Source organism: Corylus avellana, chromosome 10 (assembly GCF_965113065.1).
Source record: "Corylus avellana chromosome 10, dhCorAvel1.hap1.2, whole genome shotgun sequence".
Classification (NCBI taxonomy): domain Eukaryota; kingdom Viridiplantae; phylum Streptophyta; class Magnoliopsida; order Fagales; family Betulaceae; genus Corylus; species Corylus avellana.
Genome location: NC_142499.1, coordinates 9,320,726 through 9,347,793, shown reverse-complemented (window position 1 = coordinate 9,347,793; position 27,068 = coordinate 9,320,726). Strand labels below are relative to the sequence as shown.

The window sequence follows — 27,068 nt, the reverse complement described above, 5'->3', positions numbered from 1 at the left end:
ACGCTTCCCTTTCCGTAGCATATCGCCATAACTATTTACTCAATAAAGCAAGATTGAAATTGCGCAAGTTTCAAATTCCCAAACCACCATCTTGCATGGAAGAACAAATTTGAGCCCATTTCACTAAATGGAACTTAGGCTCCTCATTTAGACCACCCCATAGGAAATCTCTTTGTAGCTTCTCTAATCTGTTCGCCACACTCACAGGAATAGGAAATAGAGACAGACAAGAAATACGTAGGGAATCTTTGGAAGTTAATATATTGCACATTATCCAACTATGACAAACCGAACATGTCTATATTCTTGCAGCAAATCAAATTTGCAATGTTTATCCAAGGAAAAACTTCTAATGGCATGTAGACCTATTATGCAATTCACTGGGGAGATCATGAAATCCTTCCTAGCAGATGTGGTTTTAACGATGGAAATAACAAAAAAAGTCAGCCTTATACATTACAATCCCAGGATATTATATAAATACAAACACACACATATCCGTGATACAGAGCAATAACCTAATGCAGATATTTCATTTCGCTAACGTAAATCATCTCACTTGCAAACAATAAAAATCAGAAACTGTATGCTGGATATTACAACACTATAATTCCATACTTCAAGGGTAAGCATTTCCTAGAGTGACATGCCATGACAGCATTGCAAGATTTGTATACTGCAATACCAAAGACGTAGCCCTCATGAGGCTAAAAGAGATTAAGCCCACCGGTAAATAAATGCGATTCCAATCTAAAATAACTTGTAATCCCAGTCTAAAAGAAATTCATCGTACAGAAGGAACTGCAATTAAATACTACAGCTTTGACTGATAACAAGCAGCAGAGCAATTATTTACTTGTACAGGTAAGTCAATATCCCTCTTGAACTTAAGCTAACTGGGAGATGACATATATACTCAAAATCTATTCCCAGATAATTTAGTCAGTTCAGTTTATGTCACCCCAACCAGAGGCGGAACTAGAAGTTTTAGTTTGGGGGCAAAATTTGTTAAAAAAAATATTTGGGGGGCAAAATTTGTTAAAAAAAATATTTGGGGGGCAAAAATAATTTTTAAGGTCTATTTTATTATTTTATTATTATTTTTTTAAAAAAAAAAAAAAAATTTGGGTACCACCTTAGGCCTTGGGGGGGCTAGGGACCCCCCAAGGGCTAAGGTGGTTCCGCCCCTGCCCCTGACCCCAACAATCAAACTGATATTTTGGTGATTCCATTAAAAAAATTTTTGAAATACCCAAAAAAAGGACTAAAATCAACCGTTTCAGTGCAGTTCAATCAGTTCCTTTATGTAATAGGTTTTCTGCTTCCTAACATAAAATGAACTGATTCTTTTACACTTTTATTTCAAGTCATAGCTATAATCAACCACTCTCCCAAAGTTTATGGTGCTTCTGATAATTCCAGCAACTTTGAATATCTCCTTTATGTCAATCAGATATGGTCCATATATATTTAGCCATAATTAGTCTTTCTAGTTATGGCATGTTCTTGTATTATAGCTATAGTATATTGTAATTAATAGGTAGATTTTAGTTACCTTATTTATTTCCCTAAATTGCTGTAATCACTGAGAGACAGCCTGTAAATACCTAGATAATTTCTATATAATACTAGCAACCCTCACATTGAGGGGTATTCAGTACAATTGACATGGTATCAAAGCCAAAATCATCTAAATTAGGGTTCTAAATTGCTTTTCGGAAGTTTCTGTCGAGGGTAGCGGCAGTTTCTATTGAGGGTAGGGAATTTCTTACCGGATACTACTCCTCTTGTGGTGATTAGTGGCTGTCGGCAGACTCTTTGGAGGTCTGTGAAGTCTGTGGTGTTTCCGGCGATTTCTGGAGGGTCGGCGTGGTGTTCCCGGGAATTTGGGGCTGTCGGCGATTGCTGTCGGCTATTTTGGTGTTGTCGGCAATTTCTGTTTGGGTTGCTGACTGATTTGGGTGCTGTTTGGGCGCTATTCTGGAGGTTTTGGGGCTGTCGGCGATTTCTGTCGGCTATTTTGGTGTTGTCGGCAATTTCTGTTTGGGTTGCTGACTGATTTGGGTGCTGTTTGGGCGCTATTCTGGAGGTTTTGGGGCTGTTGACGTGTTTCTGGTTGGTGCTGTGAGTGTGGTTTAGGGATTGCTGAGTGGGTTGTTGTTTGGATTTGGGCTGGCTGTTTGGGCTTGCTGTTTGGTGCTAATTGGGCTTGCTGTTTGGATTTGGGCTGGCTGTTTGGTGCTGTTTGGGCTTGCTGTTTGGTGTGGTCAGCAATCAGCAAATTAGGATTGCTGTTTGGCTTGCTTGGACTTGGGCTTGCTGGGCTTGGGCTGTGTTGCTATTCTGGTGGGCTGCTGGTTGGTGCTGTTTGACTTGAGTGGACTTGGGCTTGAGATCTGGTGGGCCTGTTACTTCTTTTTCAGGTTGTCTAATTTCTAATTTTTTTTATTTCATTATGTCGTCTAGCGAGACTTTTGGGGTCCGTTTTACTGGAAAAAATTATTCTGCTTGGGAATTCCAATTTCAATTATTTGTTACGGGAAAAGAATTGTGGGGCCATATTGACGGCAGTGATCCAGCTCCTACAGAAGCTAAGGATTTGGCTAAGTGGAAGGTCAAGGATGCACGTGTGATGTCTTGGATCTTAGGGTCTGTTGATCCTCTTATTGTGCTCAATTTGAGGCCCTATAAGACTGCGAAGACTATGTGGGAGTATTTGCTGAAGGTTTATCATCAGGACAATACTGCACGCCGTTTTCAGCTGGAATATGAGATTGCTAATTACACTCAAGGCAATCTCTCCATTCCAGAGTATTTTTCTGGTTTTCAGAATTTGTGGGGAGAATTTTCTGATATGGTTTATGCGAAGGTACCTGCTGTATCTCTCTCTGCTGTTCAGGCTATTCATGAGCAGAGCAAGAGAGATCAATTCCTGATGAAATTACGCCCTGAATTTGAGGTTACTCGCTCAAATTTAATGAATCGGGATCCTTCGCCATCTTTGGATGTTTGTTTTGGAGAATTACTTCGTGAGGAGCAGCGTCTTCTCACACAGGCTACGTTTCAGCACGATTCCAATCCAAATCCAGTAGCCTATGCAGCCTATGGGAAAGGGAAAGGTAAGGATATGCGCAAGGTCCAGTGTTTTAGCTGTAAGGAGTATGGTCATATTGCCGCCAATTGTGCAAAGAAATCTTGCAATTACTGTAAGAAACCGGGCCACTTTATCAAAGAATGTCCCACTCGGCCTCAGAATCGTCAAGCTACTGCTTATCAGGCTACAGTAAACACCTCTACTGCTCCAATGATGTCCTCAGCCTCTTCTTCTGCGGCCAGATCAGCTGTTCTTACTCCTGAAATGGTCCAGCAGATGATTATGTCAGCCTTTTCTGCCTTAGGGCTCCAAGGTAATGGTACTATTTTATCTAAGTCTTGGCTTATTGATTCTGCAGCATCCAATCATATGACCAGATCGTCTAATACTCTTTGTAATGTTCGTCCATATCATGGTTCATCTCATATTCAAGTAGCTAATGGAAGTCATTTAGCTATTAATGAAGTAGGAGATATTAATCCTTCATTCAGAGATGTTTATGTCTCTCCTGGCCTTTCTAATAGTCTTATTTCAGTTGGCCAGTTAGTTGAAAAAAACTATGATGTACATTTCTCTCGTGATGGTTGTCTTGTGCAGGATCAGGTGTCGGGGAAGATACTCGCGAAGGGGCCTAAAGTTGGCAGACTATTTCCACTGCACTTTTCAATTCCTAGTTGTTTATCTTTGGCTTGTAGGACAGTTAATACTCCGAACGAAGTATGGCACAAACGTTTGGGTCATCCAAATTCTGTTATTCTGTCTTATATGTTAAATTCTGGTTTGTTAGGCAATAAAGAACGCGTTTCTCAAAATTTGTCATTTGATTGTTCTGTATGCAAACTTGGTAAGAGTAAAACTCTTTCGTTTTCTTCTCATGGTAGTCGTGCTACAAAATGCTTTGATGTTGTGCATAGTGATGTATGGGGCATTTCTCCTGTAATTTCTCATGCTCGATATAAATATTTTGTAACATTCATAGATGATTTCAGTCGATATACTTGGGTCTATTTTCTTCGGGCCAAATCCGAGGTTTTGTCTGTTTTCCAGACCTTTGTAGCATATATAGAGAATCAATTTTCTACCGGCATTAAGATTTTGAGGTCTGATTCTGATGGAGAATACATGTCCCACGAGTTTCATGATTTCTTACGCCACAAAGGAATTGTCTCTCAGCGCTCTTGTCCTTATACTCCTCAGCAAAATGGGGTGGCGGAACGAAAGAACCGCCATCTCTTGGATGTTGTTCGTACTTTATTACTTGAGTCCTCTGTTCCTTCTAAATTCTGGGTTGAGGCATTATCTACTGCCGTTTACTTAATTAATCGACTGCCCTCTCAGGTCTTACAGTTTGATTCTCCTTATTATCGTTTGTATCAACAGCATCCTAGCTATCTTAATCTTCATACTTTTGGATGTGTTTGTTTTGTTCATTTACCTGCTCATGAACGTCACAAACTTTCTGCTCAGTCTGTTAAATGTGCCTTTATGGGTTATAGTGTTTCTCACAAAGGTTATGTTTGCTATGATCCTTGTTTTGACAAATTTCGTATATCTCGTAATGTTGTGTTCTTTGAGCATCAATGTTTCTTTTCTACACATGTTGAATCATTGCCTGAGATTAGTATTCTACCTTGTTTTGATGAATTGCCTATTCTGCCTGAGCGGTTCAAACCTGGAATTGTGTATACTCGACGTCTACCAACTTTGCCCCTTCCCGAGACTGACCCTTCATCTGAAACTGTTCCGACAACTCCTCCGATTGACTTGCCATCTGAGACAGTTCATGAGTCTGGTCTTCGACGATCTGCTAGGGTATCACGTCCTCCTGATAGGTATGGTTTTCCCCACACTTCCTTTACTGCTACTTTATCTTCTATTTCCATCCCTACATGTTTTTCCGAGGCTGTTAAATATGAATGTTGGCGGAAAGCGATGGATGAGGAACTTCGGGCTCTCCAGGAGAATCATACATGGGACATGGTTCCTTGCCCCTCTCATGTTAACGCCATTGGTTGTAAATGGGTTTACTCAATTAAGCTTCGCTCTGATGGGACTCTGGATCGGTATAAGGCTCGATTAGTTGCTCTTGGGAACAGGCAAGAATATGGGGTGGACTATGAGGAGACATTTGCTCCGGTCGCGAAGATGACTACAGTGCGTACAATTATTTCTATTGCCGCCTCCCAAGGCTGGCCACTTCATCAGATGGATGTCAAAAATGCTTTTCTTCATGGTGATCTCAAAGAAGATATTTACATGACTCCTCCTCCGGGGTTGTTTTCTTCTCCATCTGCCGCTGTGTGTAAGTTGAAGCGGTCTCTCTATGGCTTAAAACAGGCTCCCCGGGCATGGTTTGAAAAATTCAGGTCTACTCTGCTTCGCTTCTCCTTTGTCCAAAGCCAATATGATTCTTCTTTGTTCCTTTGCAAGACTCCGACTGGTCTTGTTCTTTTACTTGTGTATGTGGATGATATTGTCATTACGGGAACCGACTCCAGTTTGATTGCACATCTCAAGCGGAATCTTCAAGACTCTTTTCATATGAAAGACCTTGGTCCTCTTACGTATTTTTTGGGGTTGGAGGTGCACACTGATTCTTCCGGTATATTCTTGAATCAACACAAATATACCCAGGACTTGATTAGTCTAGCTGGTCTTCAGGATTCTTCTTCGGTGGATACTCCTATGGAGGTTAATGTGAAATATCGAAGTGAGGAGGGTGATCTTCTCTCTGATCCTACTGTGTTCCGACAGTTGGTAGGCAGCTTGAATTATTTGACTATTACTCGGCCTGATATTTCCTTCGCTGTCCAGCAGGTTAGCCAGTTTATGCAAACTCCCCGCCATCTTCATTTAGCTGCTGTTCGGCGTATCATTCGATATCTTCGGGGCTCTTCTGGCCGTGGTTTGTTCTTTCCAACTGGCTCTCCTCTTCGCCTTGTTGCTTATAGTGATGCAGATTGGGCAGGATGTCCTGACACCCGGCGGTCTGTCACGGGTTGGTGCATGTTTCTTGGTGCTTCTTTAATTTCTTGGAAGAGTAAGAAGCAAGCTCGTGTTTCTAAATCATCTACTGAATCCGAATACCGGGCAATGTCTGCTGCTTGTTCTGAGATTGTCTGGCTTCGTGGGCTTTTGGCTGAGCTTGGTTTTTCTCAAACTGATTCTACTCCTCTTCATGCTGATAATACTAGTGCCATTCAAATTGCTGCTAATCCTGTTTACCATGAACGTACGAAGCATATTGAGGTAGACTGTCATTCTATTAGGGAAGCCTTGGACACTCGTGTTATCTCTCTTCCTCATGTTTCCACTGATCTCCAGATAGCTGACGTCTTCACGAAGGCTATGACACGACAACGTCATCAGTTTCTTGTGGGCAAATTGATGCTTCTTGATCGACCAGCATCAATTTGAGGGGGGATGTCAATCAGATATGGTCCATATATATTTAGCCATAATTAGTCTTTCTAGTTATGGCATGTTCTTGTATTATAGCTATAGTATATTGTAATTAATAGGTAGATTTTGGTTACCTTATTTATTTCCCTAAATTGCTGTAATCACTGAGAGACAGCCTGTAAATACCTAGATAATTTCTATATAATACTAGCAACCCTCACATTGAGGGGTATTCAGTACAATTGACACTTTATTCTTGCATACCAGATTTGTCCACTAATCAGGCATTTTATTAGTACTTTAGAGCTTGTTGAAAGGATTGATCAACCATCTTATACACACATCACCCAAGCACTTCCAAGCTTCAATAGGGATTCCATTAGATCCCACAACTTTTTCCACTTTTATCTTCCTCAGGCCGGGTGGCAGACACTTCAATGACAAAGCTCCTTTGGAGTCTTCCTCGTTCTAAGAGAATGCAATAGCATCCTTCCCTGCCCTACTTTGCGTCAGGAGCCTTCATCTCAGAAGTATGAACTGATGAAACGAAGTCAAATAGATCAACACCCCCTTTGTGCAACAAGGGTGGACACGTGGATTTATTTTCCATGTCTGCTTGTTGTTTGCTTGCTTACCTTCATGCATATGGTTTGATAGCTAAATGTAAAAATACGCATTCATTATGAAGATTCTCTACCTTAGTAAGGATAGGTGGTGGATCCTTGTCAAACTTAGTCATATAAGATCGCGTCACTCTGAGTGGGTTCTTGCTATGTACACCCTCAGAGGTCACAATGACTATCCATTAGAATTGTGGCTTGGCAGACTGTGCTTTCCCTTCTACTAACTCGCCGCTTGCCACTTAAACTTGGGTTGGGTCCCCTGTCTTTCTTTCACTTGGGCAAGACATTGCTAATTCAGAAATTAGGGCAGCCTGTTTTAGACAGTTCAAAGAAATGTCCGGCCTATCTTCTTTCTATAAGCAAGCTCCCTCTGGCCGTCCAGACCCTGGGCAGCTCTCAGTTCTTGAGCATGTTAGGAGATAGGTGACAGTTGAAAGAGCTTCTCGGCTTCCAAGATCAAATACAAGATGCTTTGTATATATATATATATATATATATATATATATATAGGTACAAACGACTTGTAGCCAAAGGCTTTTATCATTAGTAAGAAAGTTTGTCTGGTTGTTCAAGGCTATGAAAAAGAGTATGGTCCATGTTATGCTGAGACGTTACACTCAATCCACTTGCTCAATTCGCATAGGTTTTTTTCCTGAGAAGCATTCCTCAGTGAAATTTGTGAGTGAAAATGTTAAAAGGGAATATTCTACTCAATCGAAGCCTTATTAAACATAGGTTTCAACCCTTAGAAGATAGTTTAGCATCACCCTACCGATAAGTCTTTAGCAAAGACTGGTGAATCAGGCAACCCCTCTACCTAGAATTCATAACTTGCATAATGAGTTGCATTGACATTTTTGGCTGTGATCGAATGCCCCTTTCTCACACCACCAATCAAAAAATGTTGTGGGAGGAGTGAATCAACTTATGCAACCGACCACAATACAATACACCACTCGAGCAGCTCCCCAACACCCAAAAAAGCAGAATAACGCCAGGAAGTGACCAAGCAACTCCAAGTTAATAACCCAACCACGACTATCTTACCAACCTCCGATGAACTAATCAATAACTGAACAAGACTGAATCCAAGCAAATGAATGAATGAGTCAAGGGTTTGTGAAGAGCAAAAGACTAGAAAAAAACACTACCCAGAATAGGAGTCTTTGCATATGAGTTTGAGTTTGAGCTGGAAGACGAGTTAAAGAAGTCAAAAGAGCAGGAAGAGGCACAATAGCCATCAACCAGAAGCAGTGTAGAAATAGGAGAGCTTGTCTCAGCAAGTGATTGGGATTGCCAATGAGGAAAGAGTTGCCTGACCGCGAGGAAGGCCCTAGACAAGTGATTGACTGGCCATCAAGCTCCTTAAACCTTGACCCACCTTCCTAACCCGCTAACATAGGCATAAGTTGCTTCCAGAGCAGAGCTTGCAAAGCTAACAAGCCTACAAGCTGGAAGGAAGCAAGCCTCAGTCATATTAATTCTTCGTACAAATCTACAATTTCTATCTTCAATATTGCTACTAACTTCTACCCAATTCCTAGCATGATTTCCATTAAAACGTTAATCAAAGTAGGTCCATCTTTCATCAACACAATTCAAGTCTTTGATTCCCCATCATCTTCGTTGCCATTAACACAATTCAAGTCTCTATTTTTCCTTTCCCTACTTGGGAAGTTTGTAAATATCCTCTCCATCTTTCATCCCCAACTTGCTATACATGTGATCATAGGCCTTAAATATAACCTCTTGAGCTACCTTTTGGGCTTCCTTCTTCACACTTTGTATTCTTCATAAGCCTCCTTGTTTCTAACTTGTGCGTAAACTTCTATAACAAACCTCTCTTCAACCATAACTTCTGCTCTATGCTTGAAAGTCTCCTTTGACAGTGGAAAAGAATCCATGATACTAATGCAAGTTCTAAAAAATCCAATGCAGTAGTTTATCTCTGAAGTTGACATGCAGTGGGGGTTATTACAAAAAAGTACAGATGTTACTCTGTTAATCTACTAGTACAAAATGTCATTCAAACATTTGAGATCAGATCAGGTTATAAATAAATACGTTCTTATCACCAATCAAAACATTTTGAAATCAAATTAGCTTATACATTCTTAACACTAATCAGTGCAAGAAAACAAAGACATAAAACATAATAATTCGACTTATTTGTTTATACCATAAAAACCAGCACTTATGCAGAAACTTAAATAAATGTCCAAATTTTTATAACAAGTGAATGCCTTAAGAATACATATCAGGACAACATCTTAGAGAGAATTTCTTAGGCAACAATTTCTTTTACCTAAACCACAGTGTCTTTTTCATTTATTTCATTTTTATTACTACAACCGTTTTGGGTATCTCCTTTTTTCCTTTCCCCCCCTTTTTTCTTAAAGGTGAGTTCCATCATTGGCTTCTCCTTCCTAGCTGTGATGCACACGCGATACTAATGCATGAGTAAAATGAAGAATGTTTTTCAAATAAATAAATGTGCAAGTAATGATTCTAATTTAAGTATTGAAAAAAGACATTGAAAGTTTTCTAGGAAGGAGGTTAGGAAGCGAAAGTTGTAGAGCAGAGAGAGGGGCTGCTGCAAGTATGGAGGTAGTAAGGGAGATGACACCAAAGTTCAATTCCTTTATATACAAATTACTAAATTAATATAATAACCTTAGAAGTTAATTGCTTAATTAGAAAGTTACTTGTGGAAGAAGATGCTTTTTGGAATTTCATTTTGACCAAATCCATGATTAAAAACTAATTGCAGATTCTCTCCTATAGTAGTAAAGATGTATAGTCATTATGTGCTCTTCAAAACTAGGAGCAATATCCGAAGGAAAAAGTGGTAAACCACTTCAAGCCTACCTTTCTCCATCCCATGCGTGGGTTGATTCTTTTTGTACTTATACGTAAAAGTGTAGACACTAGAAGTTGTAATAAGTATTTAAATAAGAAACAATTAGAAGGGCTTTATTTAAACAAACTTTTTTAACTACTGCAAATCCATGCATTGCATTCACAACTTATAACTTGTACTAACAAAATACGAGGCAAAGTAAGAAAATCTAATTAATAGATCTCTAATGAAAAATAGGCATCACCTACCGTGTGCAATGTTTGCAATAACCCCACATCTGCACAAGGCCTACACCCCAACCACCACACCCCATGCACTTCTCTAGCTCAGATGATTGGTCATTCTGATCCAAATTAGCTGCATTTCTGGTAACATTTTGGGAGGCAACATTAATTTATGCAAGAATCAAAACCAATAAAAAATGAAAACAAATGTAGCCCTGTATCTAACCCAACTTCCAACCAACCATTGCACCCGAAGGACTGAATTAATAATGTAAACTTTTAGCCTGCACATACAAACTGCTAAAAACAAGTAAATTCAGTCTATAGATTGCCATGAACAGGAGATATTAATTATCTACCTTGTGCAATGCATGCAGCAACCTGACATCTGGACAGGGCCTACTCCTGAGCCACCACATCTCATGCATTTCTTTTGTTCAGGTGGTTGATCATCCCAATTTGCATCAGCTGAACTTGTGGGAACCATGCTGTCACAATGTTGTGAAGCGACCTGCAGTGGAGAACCAGGATGCTCCCATTGTGATACATGGGTCTTTGTATTGTAATAATATTTATGACCTGCATAGATAGCATAAAGTTCAAGCATGAAGGGAAACATAAAAGATTGCAAATGATATGACTTATCATTCTTGGTGTCTACAACTAGTAACCAGCTTAGGTTTGACAAGTTCATCAGGATTTTAACCAAGCAAATTAAAGAAATAAGGTAAAGCCTCATAACTGTGCCTTCTGGGAAAATGGTATCATGAGCAGTATAATATGAAAACCTTGAACAATGGACCACAGTTGTCAATTGCACTGAAAAATATGAAGGCATGGGCATTATATTGTAGAAGAAAAAGAAGAGAAAGTTGGAGAAGGGAAACTGTTTATTCCATTATCTCGTTCCATACATTTACATGAGTTTAAATAGGAAAGGAATACAAACTATTACGGAAAGGAATTATTAGAAGATTACAATCAGAATAATTGAAATAAATAAGAGAATTAAAAAAAAAAAAAAAAAAAAAAAAAATCATGAAATATCATTAGTTTCCATCTTCAACATTCCCCCTCAAGCTGAGGCATAGATGTCTCACATGCCCATCTTGCATAAGGCTTAATGAAGAACACTACTAGACACTCCCTTTGTCATGATATCTGCAAGTTGTTCTCCTGTCTTCATATATAGTGTGCAGATGATACCTACTCAGAGTTTCTCTTTAATAAATGTGTCGGTCAATTTCAACATGCTTGGTTAGCTTTGGGATGAGATTGTTAAGAGAATTATGTATTTAACTAATTGTGGAAGGTCAAGTCTTATAGAGCTCTTTAATATAATCTAATCAAAATTGACGGTGAGAGTCGACGCGTGAGGATTCGTAGTGTTCTTGATTTAGTCAGAGTTTAGGTAGTTTTTTCTGATAGGTTATTTGGTTTACTTTTATGCTGGAACAAAGTCATATGAGATTCAGCCTGGAATTGTTAATGGCCGTGTTCGACTAGCAGAGAGGAGTAGAGGTATTTTTCAAGTGGTGGTTATGGGCATACAAAGCGTAATCTGGTTGCTTAAACCAATGGAGGATTTTACCAAAGGGGATAATTTGAGGGAGTTCTGTAGGACCTATAGAGTTGGCCATACAGTGTTTGTATTGCAGAAGTGACAAACAACCATGAGACATTTTTGGAACTTTCAAAATATGACAATGGAGTGCGGCAAAATTTCATAATTATACTGGAGGGCCGAGAAGGAAATGGATGGGCACAATGCATCTCGCAGTTGAGACAACTGGTGAAGCATGTTGAACGGAAAGGTATTGTTGGCGAGGCAAACACTTCTATGCAGGGGCAGCGGACATTAATGGAAGTGGTGGAAGGGAAAGGGCTATTTCAGGAAAGAGAGGATTCAAACAAGGGTATTATGGGAAAGGCTGCTAAACAATCAGTTAAGGCAATGGACGGTTTCGGAAAGGAGGCAAAATCTGTGCACAGAGATCACGCTACTCCAGCTGGGTCTAATATTTCGAAGAAGGTTGTGGAAGGTGTCTTAAACATGCCACTGTTAAAGGAGATATTGCTTTCTCTTAAAAGGAAATTGATAGATGTTTAGATCACGCTACTCCAGCTGGGTCTAATATTTCAAAGAAGGTTGTGGAAGGTGTCTTAAACATGCAACCGTTAAAGGAGATATCGCTTTCTCTTAAAAAGGATATTGCTAGATGTTTAGATCAGTTAGAGGTGGGCCTAGAGTTAAGTGGGGGCAAGTTTGTGGAAGGCCCAGTAGAATGAAATTTTAAGGACCCAAATTTTAAGACTCAGGTTGAAAATGAAACTGACCTGGTCCTTGCCTTAAGAACATTGGGCCTTTTGAGTTGTAGATAAGGGCCCGAGTGGTGAAAGGGTGAAGCTGATCGTTATGCATGGAATGGAAGCTCAGAAATCACACACCACGACATGTCCGAGTAACGGTGTACCATTGTCGAACATTACCCAACCATAAGGTGCAGTGGAAAGTAAAGAAGGAGGCAACCGGCACCATGATAGGGACAAGTCGGAGCAGGGATAAAGTCGTGGAACACTTAGTTTTTGTCAAAGATGACGCCAAAAGGTGCATGGGGGAATCAATTTTCCCGTTGAGGGAGGGACTTCACAAGGTTCTTTTCTAGTAAGTAGTTCGAAGGTGGTTAAGGTCGAAAGAGATTATGGGTCTTCCTCAGAGAATGCTGAAGAGCATAATAAGGGTCTGGGCTCGAAGGTCCTATCAAACCCAGAGGGTGTCGATGGAGCCTCTAGGTGCATAGGTAGTTTCATCGACAGCATGGCATCGAGTGTCCCTCCTTTGGCCCTAAGTTCGAAGCTTGATATGGTGGAAGAAAATAATGATGGAGCAATGGCAAATAATGCCTAAGAGCATAAAACAGGTGAAGATGAGAGTAGTATAGTTGGCGAGTCATCTTTGGCTTTGATTTCTTGGTTTCAAGTGAGTGAGGAAGTTGATGCGGAAAGGGTTGAGGGTGGCTGGGTGTTAAAGGGGTGTAGTTATGGTGGGGGGTTGCGGCAGTGTATTGCAGAGAATGAGGTGGGTGTGAATGGGTCGGTGGAAATGGGAATGTGATTGAATCTGAGCAGAGGGTGGGGTCTGAGTTGGGTAAACCTGATAGTGTATCAAGGGGTACAAGGATGCCAATTTTCTGGGACTTCACTAGCACTTGTGGAGAATGAGGAAGTATGGGGCTTCGTGGGTAGTACTTATCAAAAACAAATGGGGCTTTGTGGGTAGTAAGGATAGTTTATGTTGTGGGGTTGTGGTTGATCCTGTAATGGCCATGGTGACATGTACAGAAGAGGAAAATAGGGGGAGTGCGATGTTGGATATTCATCCACTAGTTGTACTTGGGGAAAAAGGAGGTTCTTATTTGGTGTCCCTAGACTGGGTGGTGTTGAGGGTAAAATTTTTTGCCATGTAGTTGGATTGTCTTGTGATGGTTTTGAGGATCAACTTATGGCTTTGTTCACTGCGATTGAAGCTAGTTGACCTCAAAGTGGGGTGGTAGTGTCACAGACTTGAGTGGAAAATCTGGGAATAGAGGAAAACATGAATTAAAGAGATTAGCATGTTTGGTGAAATATGAAGTTAAGGGAGGTCAATCTCATAGTGTGACAGGCAAGGGGAAGGGTGGCAAAGGTTCTTTATGAAACCAAAGATAATATCATGGAATGTGAGGCCTGAATGATAACGAGAAAAGGATGGGGATTAGAGGGCTTCTAAGAGAGTAGAAAGCTGATATTGCGTGTTTGCAAAAGACAAAAATGGAGGCTATTACTAGGAAGGTGGTTCGTAATTTATGGGTTGTAATCATGTGGATTGATTGTATGTGGGGTCAAGAGGGGCATTAGGAGGTATTCTGTTAATGTGGAATAGGCAAGTGGTAAAGAAGATTGAGGAATGTGTGGGTAGGTTTGTGGTATCAGATGCATTATAAAGAATTTCGAATGAGCATTAGGTTTGTGGTATCAGATGCATTATAGAGAATTTTGAATGAGCATTAGCGTGTGTTTATAGGCCAAATGATGACGTGGAAAGATGTCTTTGGGATGAGTTGGTTGGTTTAATGAGTTTGTGGGAGATGTTGTGGTCTATTGAGGGGGGGGGGGGGGGGGGGGGGGGTGGGTTTGGTATCCTTGTGAAAGATCAAGAGACTCAAGGCAGACACAAGCGAGATAACAAAATTTTTAAAATTCATTTTTTGAGCAGGAATTTTTTTTTTTTTTTTGATAAGTAAGTAGCTGATTTTTGAGCAGGAATTTTTAGAACTCATTGGTAGGGGAGAGTTTCATGTGGTCTAGAATCGATAGATTCTTGCTATCTACAGAGTGGGAGGAAAATTTTCCAGATTTTTCTCAGAGACGCCTTCCTAGGTTATTGTCAGATCACTTCCCGTTGATGTTGGATTGTGGCGTGGGGAGTAGGTATTTTAAGTTAGAAAAATATGAGAGAGAGAGAGAGAGAGAGAGAGAGAGAGTATTCAAAAAAAGTCAAAAAAGTTGTAGAATATTCCCATAACTAAGAAGTGCAATTCTATACATTCATTTCATCATTTCTTTTTCATAGTATCCATCTGGAAGACATTGTAGGATGATATGCAAATGCACTATTGCATACCTGTTGTTTCATCAAAAGCCTCTATCCAGCCCTCTGGAAAAGATGAAGGCAATGGATGCTGTGAGATAGGAGATGTTTCAACAGGCCTTACCCACTGACTCTTCCCAGTATTTTTATTGTAATAATATGAAGCACCACTAGCGGGGTCTTTTGCCTCTACCTACAAAGAATTCATAGAGGTTAATTGCAGCATTGAAGAAAGCCATAATATGAAATCTAGACAAGATTACAACTTCACTACTTGGAAAAATATAAACTATGGCCCCCATCTAGTAAAAAAAGTTTTCAACCCTATACCAAAAGAGCCATTCCCTTGACATGACATTGTTCCACCACAAAACTGGAAACTGAAACAACTAGTATTTCCATATTTGCATCTTTAGTTCTTCACTCTTGTTCTCAGAGTATGCACAAGTACTTCTAATTCCAAAGTATCTTCCATTTCTATATTAAATCTTCTAAAAGAAATGCAATATACCCAATTTGCTTTTATTTGTCAACAAGTCATGAGAAACTGCCAAATAAGAGCACTAGCAATAGACTCCCTAAACCTCATTCTTTTCCCTAAATGTAAGAAAAACTCCTAAAACCCCCACTACAACAGACTTGGTGTTACCTAAACCAAGAAGAACCCAAGGGAACCAAAAGTGCTACCCTAGATCTAGGGTAGCACTTTTGCTTCCCTTACATTAATAAAAATAAAATCTCTCTTTCCCCTATCAATTATTTGAAAAAAATATTTCAATGGTTTCTCTTTTCTCTCTCTTTCCCCTGGCATTTATTTGAAAGAATATTTAAATAATATATGGAAAGAATAAAAAAAGCTATTGTAGAGTTTATTTGAATAGAGAAACAAAAAGTAGCTTGGTTATCAAAATTTAAGGAAACTACTACTAGTGCTCTAACAAGGATGAGATTATCTTTCTTTTTACATGTTTGCCTATTGTATTTTCAAATAATCATTTTCCTAAAATGCTCTAACTTTCCCAGGATTTGTCAAATTTCATGATCGTATCCTTTCCACATTCCAATGGACTTCAGTCTGTTCCAAAACAGAAAAATAGCGTAGATTGATCAAAACATCCCACTCACAGACAACTAACAGCTAAACATGCAAGCATATGGAAGAGGATTTGAAATATCCTGGCAGCAACCATGGGGCTGCCAGAAGTTCATAGCAGCCACCATGAGGCCGCCGAAAGTTCATGGCTACCACCATGGGGCCGCTGGACGTTCCTAGCTGCTACCACAGGGCCACCATACATTCTTGTGACCACCACGGGGCAGCCGGACGTTCCTGGCGGCCATTGTGGGGCCACTGGACGTTCATGGTAATTATTTTTAGACAAGTATTTCGTGTTTTACTATTTTAGAAGAATTTTGTGAAAAGTGTCTAGCTTTTTTAAAAGAGTTGTGCTTTGTTTTGAAAAGTGTGTTAGTGGTAGGGGCCACATTTGAAAATCCGTTTGGTTAACTAATATTTGAGAAGAGTTATAAGCATGAGAGAAGCAAAAAGAGTTTTTAAGAATTTTGCCAAACAAACCCAGAGATTCCCAGAATGTGAGAGAAATCCTACCAAGATTCCATGAAACAAACTACCTCTATTAGTAGCACAGAGATAAGCCCATCTAACACATACTAATTTAATCAAAGCATGCTTGATAGGGCTGCAATCGAGCCGAGCCGAGTATTGAATGTTCAAGTTCCATTTGTTTAATTTTTTTCAAACACAGCTCTAGCTTATCACCGAGCTAGATAATCTGTTCAAGCTATGTTCATTTATTTTTTGAACGAGCGCGATCTTATTCATAAGCTACTCAATTAACTTATTCGTTCTATATATAAAGTAAATGTCATGATTGTTTAATTTTTTTGTAAATTCCTACTAATTATTGTTTAGATTTATTATTTTAGTAATTAGCTAAATTCACTTAATCTTAAATAATCCAATCTCAAATATAAATATTTATCTTTTAATATGTATATACATTCATTACACACACACATATATACATACCCATAAACCCACTTATATACACAAATACACATCTATATCAAGACTCACAACTACAATAATTCAACCTATATCCATTACATTATGAAGAGAATTCCTTTTTATATGTAGCCTGCAAATTTTTAGAATTAGATGATATTTGTCTTTGCAGAGTACATTAAATAAGACAACATGCTACCTCCATTTTCCAATTAGCCTTTGATGTAACTTTTTGTAACCCTTTTTAGAGGTTTTCTTGCTCAAATATATTTTTCAATTATTTGAAATATTATTAAAAGCGTAAGGCGCCGCCATGTACACAAGAAGCATACAAGAGAAGCCACCTAGTAGGAGCATAAAAAACAAGAAAATCATGATAACTAATCAAATCCCCATGTCCTAGAATGCTAAACCACACTTATATAAGTTTATATTTTGTGTATATCCCTAATATATATTTGCTTGGAATAAAGATTAAATAGTAAATCTAAGGATAAAAAGTTCAGTTGATGATTACTTTAAAATTGGATGCAAATTACAGGACAATATTATCAGCTCAATGAATTCTCTAGATTCTATAGTTATGTTTATAGTATATTCTGTCAATCCCATTTTGTTAGTCCTTTTCCCTTCTAGGATATCACATACACACAATTATGAATTTCCTACACCATCATTACTTTTTAAACTAGAATTAAAGAAAACATCTAAAGGAATGGTTGTTTCTGGAAAGTCATAATGTTTTGTTTAACAGTCAATTGGTGTCCCTTTAAAAAGTTGAAATTACAGAGAAAAACTAACAAAATGGGACGAATGGAGACACAAACTTATCAAGCATGCCAATCCACACACAAACTCATCAAGCGTGCCAATTCACACATGTAGGGAATTGGCTGCTCTTGAAATATATCTTCCTCCAAAATGCATTTTCCCCATAAGTTCCTCACTAATTAATTTCTATACACAAACACAAATCTTTTTTTTATAAGTAATGTCCATATATCAAAAGCGCAGAGGGACACAACCCTAGTACACAGAAAGTATACAAGAGAACGCAGTCTTAATAGGATAAGAAAAGAGAGAGAAGAGAAGATAAAAGAAAGGCAGAAAAACTAAAGAAAAAAGAAAACCCTCCTACCCGAGACCCAACAGAGAAAGAAAGCCCAACAAAAATCCCTCACGACACCATAAACCCTAAGACAATAGCCCTCCAACCTAATACCCAAAAGGAGGCTCAGCGTTGCCGCCCTTGCGCCTTGCCTTTCCCTCGCCGATTAGAAGTAAAATCATCGCCATAGTTAACTGAGCTCTTCAAGTTGAGCAGCTCCCTAGTGCCTTTATACTTTGCCCATGCGATTTTTACTTCCTTATGAAAATCCTCTTCAATGGCATCCAACAGCGCCAAGGCCGGATCCTCCTCTTCATCATAATCCCAATCGAGAGGGTCAGGAAAATAATCCCACTCATCCATCTCCTTAGATGGAAGGTATACATCCAGAGGGACAGGAAGATCACCTTCTCCACCACCCCATAGCTCGCCACCCTTATCCCGCACAACAATCTCCCCAAACTCACCGTATCCTACCAGGCAGTTTTGGGGTTTCGGCAAATAAAGCGGCACCTTAGACGAGCTAGGCTTCGAACTTGGATTAAGAAAACCCTGCCGTAAAAGACTAGGCTTCGAAGCAGGAACAGCCCCAAGAGAAGACACCAATTCAACCTTCGAATACCCTATGCTCTTAGCAGCCTCCAAAGGTAACTGATTAACAAACCCAACAAAGGATTGAAACTGCACCGGAGGGTCACTGAGAGCCTCCACTGCCTCCAGAATTAAGGAATCTATCACCAGTTTGCCTCTTACTTCCCTAGCTCTCCGGTAGTATTTCAGAATCTGCTTTGGCATCAGAGACCAGAGCCTCCCTCCGTTTACAGCAGATTTATCCGGTTTCACAAAAACCGGCCACGAGGAAGGCATAGAAGGAGGAAGAACCGAGGCAAAAGAAGAAGAAAGCACCTGGTCAGTCCCCTTGGCCTTTGGAGACTCCATATTCAACACAAGAGGCGGATCGGGGTCCAAAACTTGACCAGAGACATGATCTGAGCCCATAACTAATCCGGGTTCCGAAACAGGTTCCAGATCCAAAGGACAATCAATGAGTTAGAGACTCAATTCTGCTTTTTCTAAATATGTAGCCTTATTCCCAATGGGCCCATGAAAAAATTTTATGTAGTGCTCTCCATTTTAACATAGAACCCCCCCCCCCCCCCCCCCCCCACCCACCCCCCGGGAAACCAAAAAAACAGAGAGAGAAGAAGAAGAAGAAGCAGAAGAAGAAGAAGAAGGCAAAATAGAGAGGACCTATATTTGCCATTTGATACATACCCATCCAGGAGGTAACTTTCCATTATCCACAAGTTGAGTTGTAGTAGTCTCCAACATCTGAAAATGCAAATTACAGGTACAGGTAAACTGTTACGAACTAAAGTAGATAGGTTTGAAAGGGAAAAATTGTGAAGAAATCAAGTTTTAACTTGAACTTTCATCAAGATGTCAATTTACCCCATAACTTATAATTGGGTTTGTTAACTACCACTTATCCTAAAAGCTTAAGCTTATAGGCCAAAATTGATGTTATTGATTTCTGTCAATACATTATTAACGGAATTGAAGTGCCAATGATGAATTGATATGAGAAACCCAAAACCAAAATTAATGGTACAGTTTTTATCAATGGTTGAGTATGGCATCAATCAAAGCCGTGAATTGAAGTCAGATTACCATGAAATAGACCACAAAGTTATCCAAAAACAAATGTCAATCAATAGAATTCTTACCCTATTATTTAATATTTTTAAGTTTGACGAGAGAAATTGGTACAGTTGGACATCTTCCAAAAGAGAATGTTTAGACAAAGAAAGAAACAAAGTCTAGAGAGATTAATTCTGATTGTAAGAAGGATCCATTTGGTTACTGAGGAAAATTTTGGGTTTTTGAGGACCTCCAATTCCTCCCCATTCTCTTCCCCTTTACAATTGCTTGTGCCTCCACTGTCATAATGGTTATTATCATTGCTACTGTTAAATAAAATCTCAGACAAGGCCTTGAATGCCAATGACATATGAGAAGTCGGATCACATGCTTATGTTGCAGTTATGAAATATCATGATTAACTTTAACACCTGATTTTGACAGAATGGATAATTTGGAGAAATTGACTCCAAAAGTGATAGGGACACATTGACACTTGGGTGAAAGTTCAAGGAGGTAAAGCACAAAACCCCTCAAATTTTAAAAGTTGAAAAGTGCAAATCATAATACGAACTGAAAGTGCAAAATCGGTCCACATCATTACAAAGATAAGGAATTTTCACTCTCCCCCCACTAGATAGATAACTACCATGATAGGTACTTACAGGAAAGCCTTTTTCTGTATCATCTTTAAGAATACCCCTTGCTTTCAACTTCTGCTTAAGGTACTCAGGCAATTCTTTCGACTCAGAGGGGGCATCAATATTAGGGTTCGGAGCACCATAATAAGCACCTCCACCTGGTACACCATAACCATTTCCAATTTCCATGTTACCTGACATCAAAGAACCAATGAGAAACTCCTAAAAACATTTACGGATTCAAAATCAGATAAGCGCAAAAAAAAAAAAAAAAAAAAAAAAAAAACCAATGATGTCTATTATTGCAAATATGTCAAATCTGGCATTTCACTTTGTAGAGTGATGCATAGAAAATTGAAACCAACTTATGATTTTGAGGTGATTCCAAAAAGAGTCCATTTGAGCTGACAGTGGATTTTTTGTGTATGCAACATGGTTTTTAACAAAAACAGATATTCATTAGGATCCCAAGAGCTTCACTAGTGGCCAACAATAACCTGGAGAGTATGCACATCTATAAAATATTATGCCAGCATATTAATTCATGAGATTTATTTCAATTACTAATCCAGAAAAAAAAAAAAAAAAAGATATTTATTTCAATATGCCAATTTGTACACACACACACACGTATATGTATACACATACATACATATATCTCTTCATATCCAACTCCTGTAAACTATTTTATCGTAAAAAAAAAAAAATCCACAAGTCATGTTAGATTAATATCTTGGTACTTAATACTAAGCCGTGTTTGTTCTGGTAAAAGGATAGCAAGACCAAAAATTTTTATTCCAACTTCAAGTGTTTCATAAATGCTGATTGCTCCAACACTACAATTAGTTTTACCTGTAACAAGCAGAATGTGTTGTAGAATAACTAACGAGAATATCACAAAAGGGGTTTCCTAAGAAAATTTCAGGGGCGTTTTTACAAAATAAGTTGCATATATGGATTTTTTTCTGGTCAAATTCTTGATCAGAGCTCTAATCTATCTTCTTTATGACAAGCAAACCAACACCAAGTTAAAACTTCTGCATTTTATCCTCTGTGATTGTGCAAGTGTCAATAGCTAGTTCTTCTACACGAATCTTATTTCAGCAACATATATACAAAGCGGCAAGTAGAATATCTCAGGTTCCAACAACTTTTGTTGCTTCTATTTGTTTTTTTCACGTTCAATCTGATGAAGAATATTACAAGAGCAGATGCAGCAAGAGAAAATCAACAAGTCCAGCTAAAACTTTCAACACCAGCACTTGTGGCAATTTATCACTAACTTTTATTCTTAAATTAATCTTTTTGCAGATATAGCTACTTTGACTTTTCTGGAATCATCATCTCCTTTGATATTAGAAACAATTTTTTATAAGTAATTAAGATATCATTAAAAGCGTAAAGCGTCCCTAGGTACACAAGAAGAATACATGAGAAAACACCTAACTAGAAAGAAAAAAAAAAGATCAAGTAAATCATGGTAAGTAATCACCAAGGGATAAACAAAAGCTATTGTCCAAAAATACAAAGTATAATATTTCTATAACGACTTAAGCTCCTCCAAGGTCCTCTCACGGTCCTCAAAAATTCTATCATTCATTTTCCTCCATAAACACCACAAAAGGTATGAAGGCATCATCTTCCATACAACAATACTCGGACGCTCCCGGGACTAGAACAACCTTCGACAAAATCTGGGTTGCAAGCATAACAGTCTTTGGCCTAGGAGGAAACACAACTAAGCTAGTCGACAAATCTTGCCGAACCTCTTCAAATACGTTCACGGGAAGCAAGGCCACCTCCGGCAAAGCTGCTGGGACCAAAACTGCCTTCAGCGAGGCAGCCCCAATCTCAGGAGACTTGGGCTGGGACATAGGTTGGATCTTGGGTTTGCACTTGGAGGCCCAACGCCACCCACCCTTATGACGCCCAACAAGCTTGGGCTTTTGAGAAAGCCCAAACCAAAAGCCCTTCAAACCTTCCAGAAGATCCCCTGAAGCTCGGTCAATCTCTGCCTTCCGCCTCACAAGCTGACTTTTCCATGCCCCACGGAGAGATAGCATCATCTCCTTTCCATGCTGAAAATTCGCCCCAAAGTCTACATCTCCATCAGTTTCTTCGCCTAGCAGATTACCAACAAAGTTCATTGTCGTCTCACCCTCTGCAACTCATTGGTACTTACCCAACGGATCAAGAGTTTACTTTTCCAAATCGTAGCAGTTCACTGCCAATTGCACCTCCATCGAGACTAAATCAGGATCTAGCATAGGAAGAGTAAAGTCTGCCCTCTGACGCAAAATCTCGTTTGCGAGAGGAAGCTTCTTGTCCGAAGAAGGTACCGCCGAGCTAACCACCTCCACATACGACGAAGCAACACCAACCCCGAAGGACCGTTCCCCACCAAGGTGAGATGCGTCCACACCCAGCCTCGACCCATCTTTCTTCCCCATCAAAGAGGAGACACCAATCGGTGGACCCAACATCTTGACATAAGAGCCCACCGTGGAACCGTAAAAAGCCTTTACCTTGATCAATTCAGCGCCAAAGCGACTCCAACCCCACCCTTCACGCCCCTTAGGGACCAAAATAAGACTTCTCCAACCACTCCCCATGTACACCATGCCCTCGCCAAAAACCGGCCAAAGCTATTTGAATCTCTCTCAGCGATAGTCACTCACAAACCCTCCCTAAAGATCTTGATGAAGTCCTTAGACCCCAAAAGTCACACCAGCTCCTACACCAAAGAAAGCAAATACCCAGGACACAGCGAACCCAAAAACGCAACATGAGATAGGCCCTTCCTCCAACCGAAGGACCAAAGCCCCTTCCCTCACCGAAAGATCAAACTTTTTAGCCTCCACACCAAAGCGACTTAAAAGGCATCTCCGGCCATCCACCTTACTCTCTTGGAAGAAAGAGCTGACTGAAAGCTACATCCCAGAGCTCACTCGACGTGCCAAAGCTATAACCTAGTGTGACGCGCCTCAACGCACCACCTCTACAGGGACAAAGACAAAGGAAATAGGAAGGGAAGTCTATGAGATAGGAGGAAAAGAACCAAATTAACCTTCAAGCCGGATACAGCTTCAAAACATAAAAGCAAACACCACAAATGCCGTCAATGATCTGGCACCCTACTGAAAATAAATGTAATCCGCAAACAAAAGATGGAGATATCAATCCATGTTCCCACCAAAAAGCAAGATAACAGTCCCCCATTTAATGTAGCAGAAATCATCCTATCGAACAACACCATCACAATGACGAACAACAAAGGGAACAGAGGGTCCTCTTGTCTCAAGCTGCAGGAGCTACTAAAAAAGCCGATGGGACTGTCGTTCACCAAAACCGAAAACCACACTGTAGAAATACAATGAGCTATCCAAGAGCACCACTTACCCCCAAAACCACACCTCCTCAATATGTACATCAATAAATCCCGAATAACATGATCATAAGCTTTCTCTAAGTCTAGCTTGCAAAGTACCCCCGACTCCCCATATCTTATTCTACTATCAAGGCATTCATTCGCAATAAGAACAGGATACTTGAAGCCTATTAACTTTGTCCATGCCAATATGCCATTGTTTTAGATACTACCATTGCAGATTTCTTTTCATATCACATTTTGATAGTAGCAATTTTCTTAAAATTCAACCCAACTTCAAATTAGAGGCATCTTTAGAGACACCATTCTTTGCATATTTCCCACCTACTTTAGTTTCGCCTGAATGGGGATCAGTGACAGAAGTGAGAATTTGGCACTTGTGCCAACGAAGCCAGATTGATCCCAAAAGAAAATATTGAAAGGAGATCATTTAAATTAGATAATGGAACCAAAATAGTATTCAATCATATCATATAGCAGCAATTATTTCTGAATGTTCTTTCCTTGCCAAGAGGAAAGCTACATCTAGAGTGACTTATTTTATAACCTCAGGACCCCGTCCCTGCCAAATCTTCTTCTTGTAGGACCTTTGACCTGTCTATTCCCATAAAAATTTTGTTGTTTTGCCTTCTTTGCCTATCCTGTTATTAAGGAGGATACCTCAAACAAGAATGCAGCAAACATCAACAAGTATCTATTCTTAGCAAAGAAAATGGCAGGGCCCTCTGTATACACTCCTCTAGTGTTATTATAGAGAATCATCTTATAAAAGTTACCAAGGACATACTATCATTAAGATAATTAGCCTCTAAAGTGAAAGATTTAAAAGATATAACAGTATACATATATGAGAAAGAAGGAACCAACCTTCTTCAAGAAGGCTAGGCTTCCCCCGCTTTAAAGCCATTTCAGCACGATGTTGCGACGTCATCTTCAGTAGATGTTCCTGCAATCATATATATAAATATAGCATACAAGCTGATAAGCTTTTGAGAATAACAAGCGATCTATGCATGTATTTGTTACTTAAAACAACAGAAAATTAGAGTACCCCCACAAACATGTAAATTCACACCTTTAGAGCATTGGGGTCACGACGTTCTGAGAAAATGTCTTTACCATCCTTAGAAGGTCCACCAGCGCCTCTTGCCTCTCTGAAATTACAAATCACCCATTATCTAATGTTTATATGTTTTCTGAATCTAGTATTTATGTATTCAAGAATAGAGAACATTTTGTCTGGCCAAATTAGCACAAACCTTTGATTTTGAATGATAGTTTGTGTGGCAATTTCCTGTTAATCCAAATAAAGACAAACTTATCATATATAAGGAAATGAATTATGTAAGCAGACCCTATATATCAGAAGTCATAATACCTGTTCACGCAACACTGCATCCTGAGCAGCAGTTTCAAAGTCGCTGGAATTTTCAACATGTGATCTGGAGTAGCTGGTAGATGCATTATCATTTCCATTGACATGGCCCGTTTCTTGAGTTACTATATTATCCTTATACTGGGTAATTTTCTCACCTACTTTGTTTTGGTCTTGTGGTTGCTGCTCAATGAAATCGGCACCTTGTTGGACTAAACCTGATTGAGAAGCATAGCCACTCTGAGAGTTTTTGGGGATTTGGCCTGATGAATGAGGAGCATTTGGAGAAAAATTATACTGAGTTGATGGACTACCAAGCGAATGTGAGACTTGAGTAGGAGTGAAGGTTGAATTAGAAGAAGGAAGGGGAAAGAAGCAATTTCCTGAGTAGCTAGATTGATACTGAGGTGTCACAGTGTTAGCACAATGTTGGGGAGGGCACGGGAATGATGGCACTGAAGAAGCCGGGCTACATGAATAGTTTGGCAAAGAATGGACGCCAGGAGGAAGTGGCAGATCGTGGGAATTATCCATATTTTTTTACTTATTTGGAAAGAATGTTTCTTATAAAACCAACCATAACCATAAGAAAGGTTAAATGGGAGAAAAATTCCAGAGAGAATAAGTTACGCTTAAAAGTCCCCACTCTTCTTCTCCTGCATCACAATTTTACCAACATGAGAATGCATATCCTTATGTAAAAGTATTTTGTGACTGAAACCATAACTAGTTAATAGATTTGAAAATAAGTTCCAGAATCTCAATCATGAAATTACAATAAAAACTTCAGCATTTGAACATTTAAACTTTTCCATCTTTTGGAATTTTGAAGCATCCTAACATTCAGGCATTCTGCAGAATCTAAAGGAAGAAAACACATAAGCAAAAATACTATATTCAACCAGTCTCAGTGATCAAGTAAAATAGGAAATAAGCAAATATAACTGGCAGATCTTCATAATTTTACAAAAAATAAATATTTTTAATTTTTGGCTTTTGGCTCTCCTATTCTCTCTATTCTCACTACCCTTCTCATATAGTTTCAGCATTTTGTCAAATAAAATAGGGCAAATGGTTTTTGAACAGGCAGAGTTACAACCATTCAGCATAATCGAGTAATTTTAGAAGTCTCTCCTGTGTCACTCTTATGTTCCTCTAAAAATGAGGTCGCTCTTAAAATCACCATTGATCAAAATCCAGTAGTGATCAATCATAAGTTTAATGGTGATTCTAAGAGCCACATCATTCTTGGAGGGACACAAAACTTACACAAGAGTGACTTCTACCATTACTCAGCACAATCTGGTTATAAATCACTGCCTAAATCCTATTAACCTAAAATTCGGCAATATATGCAGAAACTAGCACAAAATAACATTTTAAGTCAGCCACTCAAAGATACTTTTCATTGCTCAGAAATTCAGCCCAATAATTCAAAATTCAGGCAGTGAAATCCTAACGCTTTCATCAAAATCACACCAAAAAAAAAAAAACCATATCTTCAATCGATCAAATTACAACCCATAGCAAACTTATTCCAATAGGTCCCGACTTCCAGATACTTGAAAATCGTTAGCTTTTATCAGTGTTTATTCCAATAATATTCACATATGGGATAAATATTCAGGCATCTAAAAAAGATTTCAAAGCAAGAAAAAGAAAATTAACAAACCTGAAGCCACTGTTAAATGAATTCCAATGAATTTTCTCAGCCGGTTGGGGAACTCTTGGCGTTGCTTTTAAAAAAGAAAAGGTCTTATGAAATCGGTGTTTGGGAGGAGAGGTTCGAGTTTACGATTAGTGAATGAAGTGCTTTCCAAAAAAGAAAAGATTAGTGAATGAAGTGGGTTAATCGTTCAGAAGGAAAAAATAAAAAGGAAAAATATAAAAAAAAACCCTCGCTGTTTTAAAAAAAGCTCCATTAAAAATTATGAAAGTGCGCCAAAAATACTACTCTTTTTATTATATTTTTATAATACTCTTATTTTCTTAAAAACTAAAATAAAAAATTAATAATATAAAAAACTAAACTAAACTATTTTTTTTTTAAATGGTT

The 27,068-nt window shown here is 39.0% G+C and overlaps 2 protein-coding genes and 1 pseudogene across 4 annotated transcripts in view; 2 read left to right on the top strand and 1 right to left on the bottom strand.

Moving 5' to 3' along the window:
• The window catches only part of LOC132161967 (WW domain-containing protein), a 31,254-nt gene extending 4,419 nt beyond the window's left edge, over nucleotides 1–26,835 (bottom strand). For 2 of the 3 annotated variants that reach the window (XR_009438191.2, XM_059572195.2), the window contains exons 1-10: nucleotides 26,685–26,835; nucleotides 25,016–25,668; nucleotides 24,897–24,931; nucleotides 24,713–24,791; nucleotides 24,505–24,583; nucleotides 20,274–20,443; nucleotides 19,243–19,299; nucleotides 14,867–15,026; nucleotides 10,563–10,782; nucleotides 10,228–10,344 (exon numbers count right to left, since the gene is read on the bottom strand). Coding sequence is in view for 2 of the 3 variants with exons in the window: in XM_059572195.2 (XP_059428178.2) it covers nucleotides 10,228–10,344; nucleotides 10,563–10,782; nucleotides 14,867–15,026; nucleotides 19,243–19,299; nucleotides 20,274–20,443; nucleotides 24,505–24,583; nucleotides 24,713–24,791; nucleotides 24,897–24,931; nucleotides 25,016–25,546 (1,448 nt within the window). In the remaining variant the exon portion in view is untranslated. The remainder of the gene's footprint in view (nucleotides 1–10,227; nucleotides 10,345–10,562; nucleotides 10,783–14,866; nucleotides 15,027–19,242; nucleotides 19,300–20,273; nucleotides 20,444–24,504; nucleotides 24,584–24,712; nucleotides 24,792–24,896; nucleotides 24,932–25,015; nucleotides 25,669–26,684) is intronic. The other variant, XM_059572196.2, reaches the window with a different exon arrangement.
• On the top strand, nucleotides 2,633–3,866 carry LOC132166410 (uncharacterized). Its single transcript, XM_059577212.2, has 2 exons — nucleotides 2,633–3,407; nucleotides 3,692–3,866. Exons 1-2 carry the CDS (start codon nucleotides 2,633–2,635, stop codon nucleotides 3,727–3,729), a joined length of 813 nt encoding a protein of 270 aa, XP_059433195.2. The 3' UTR covers nucleotides 3,730–3,866.
• Nucleotides 11,705–13,670, top strand: LOC148583320 (uncharacterized; annotated as a pseudogene).
• Nucleotides 26,836–27,068: the final 233 nt, after the last annotated feature.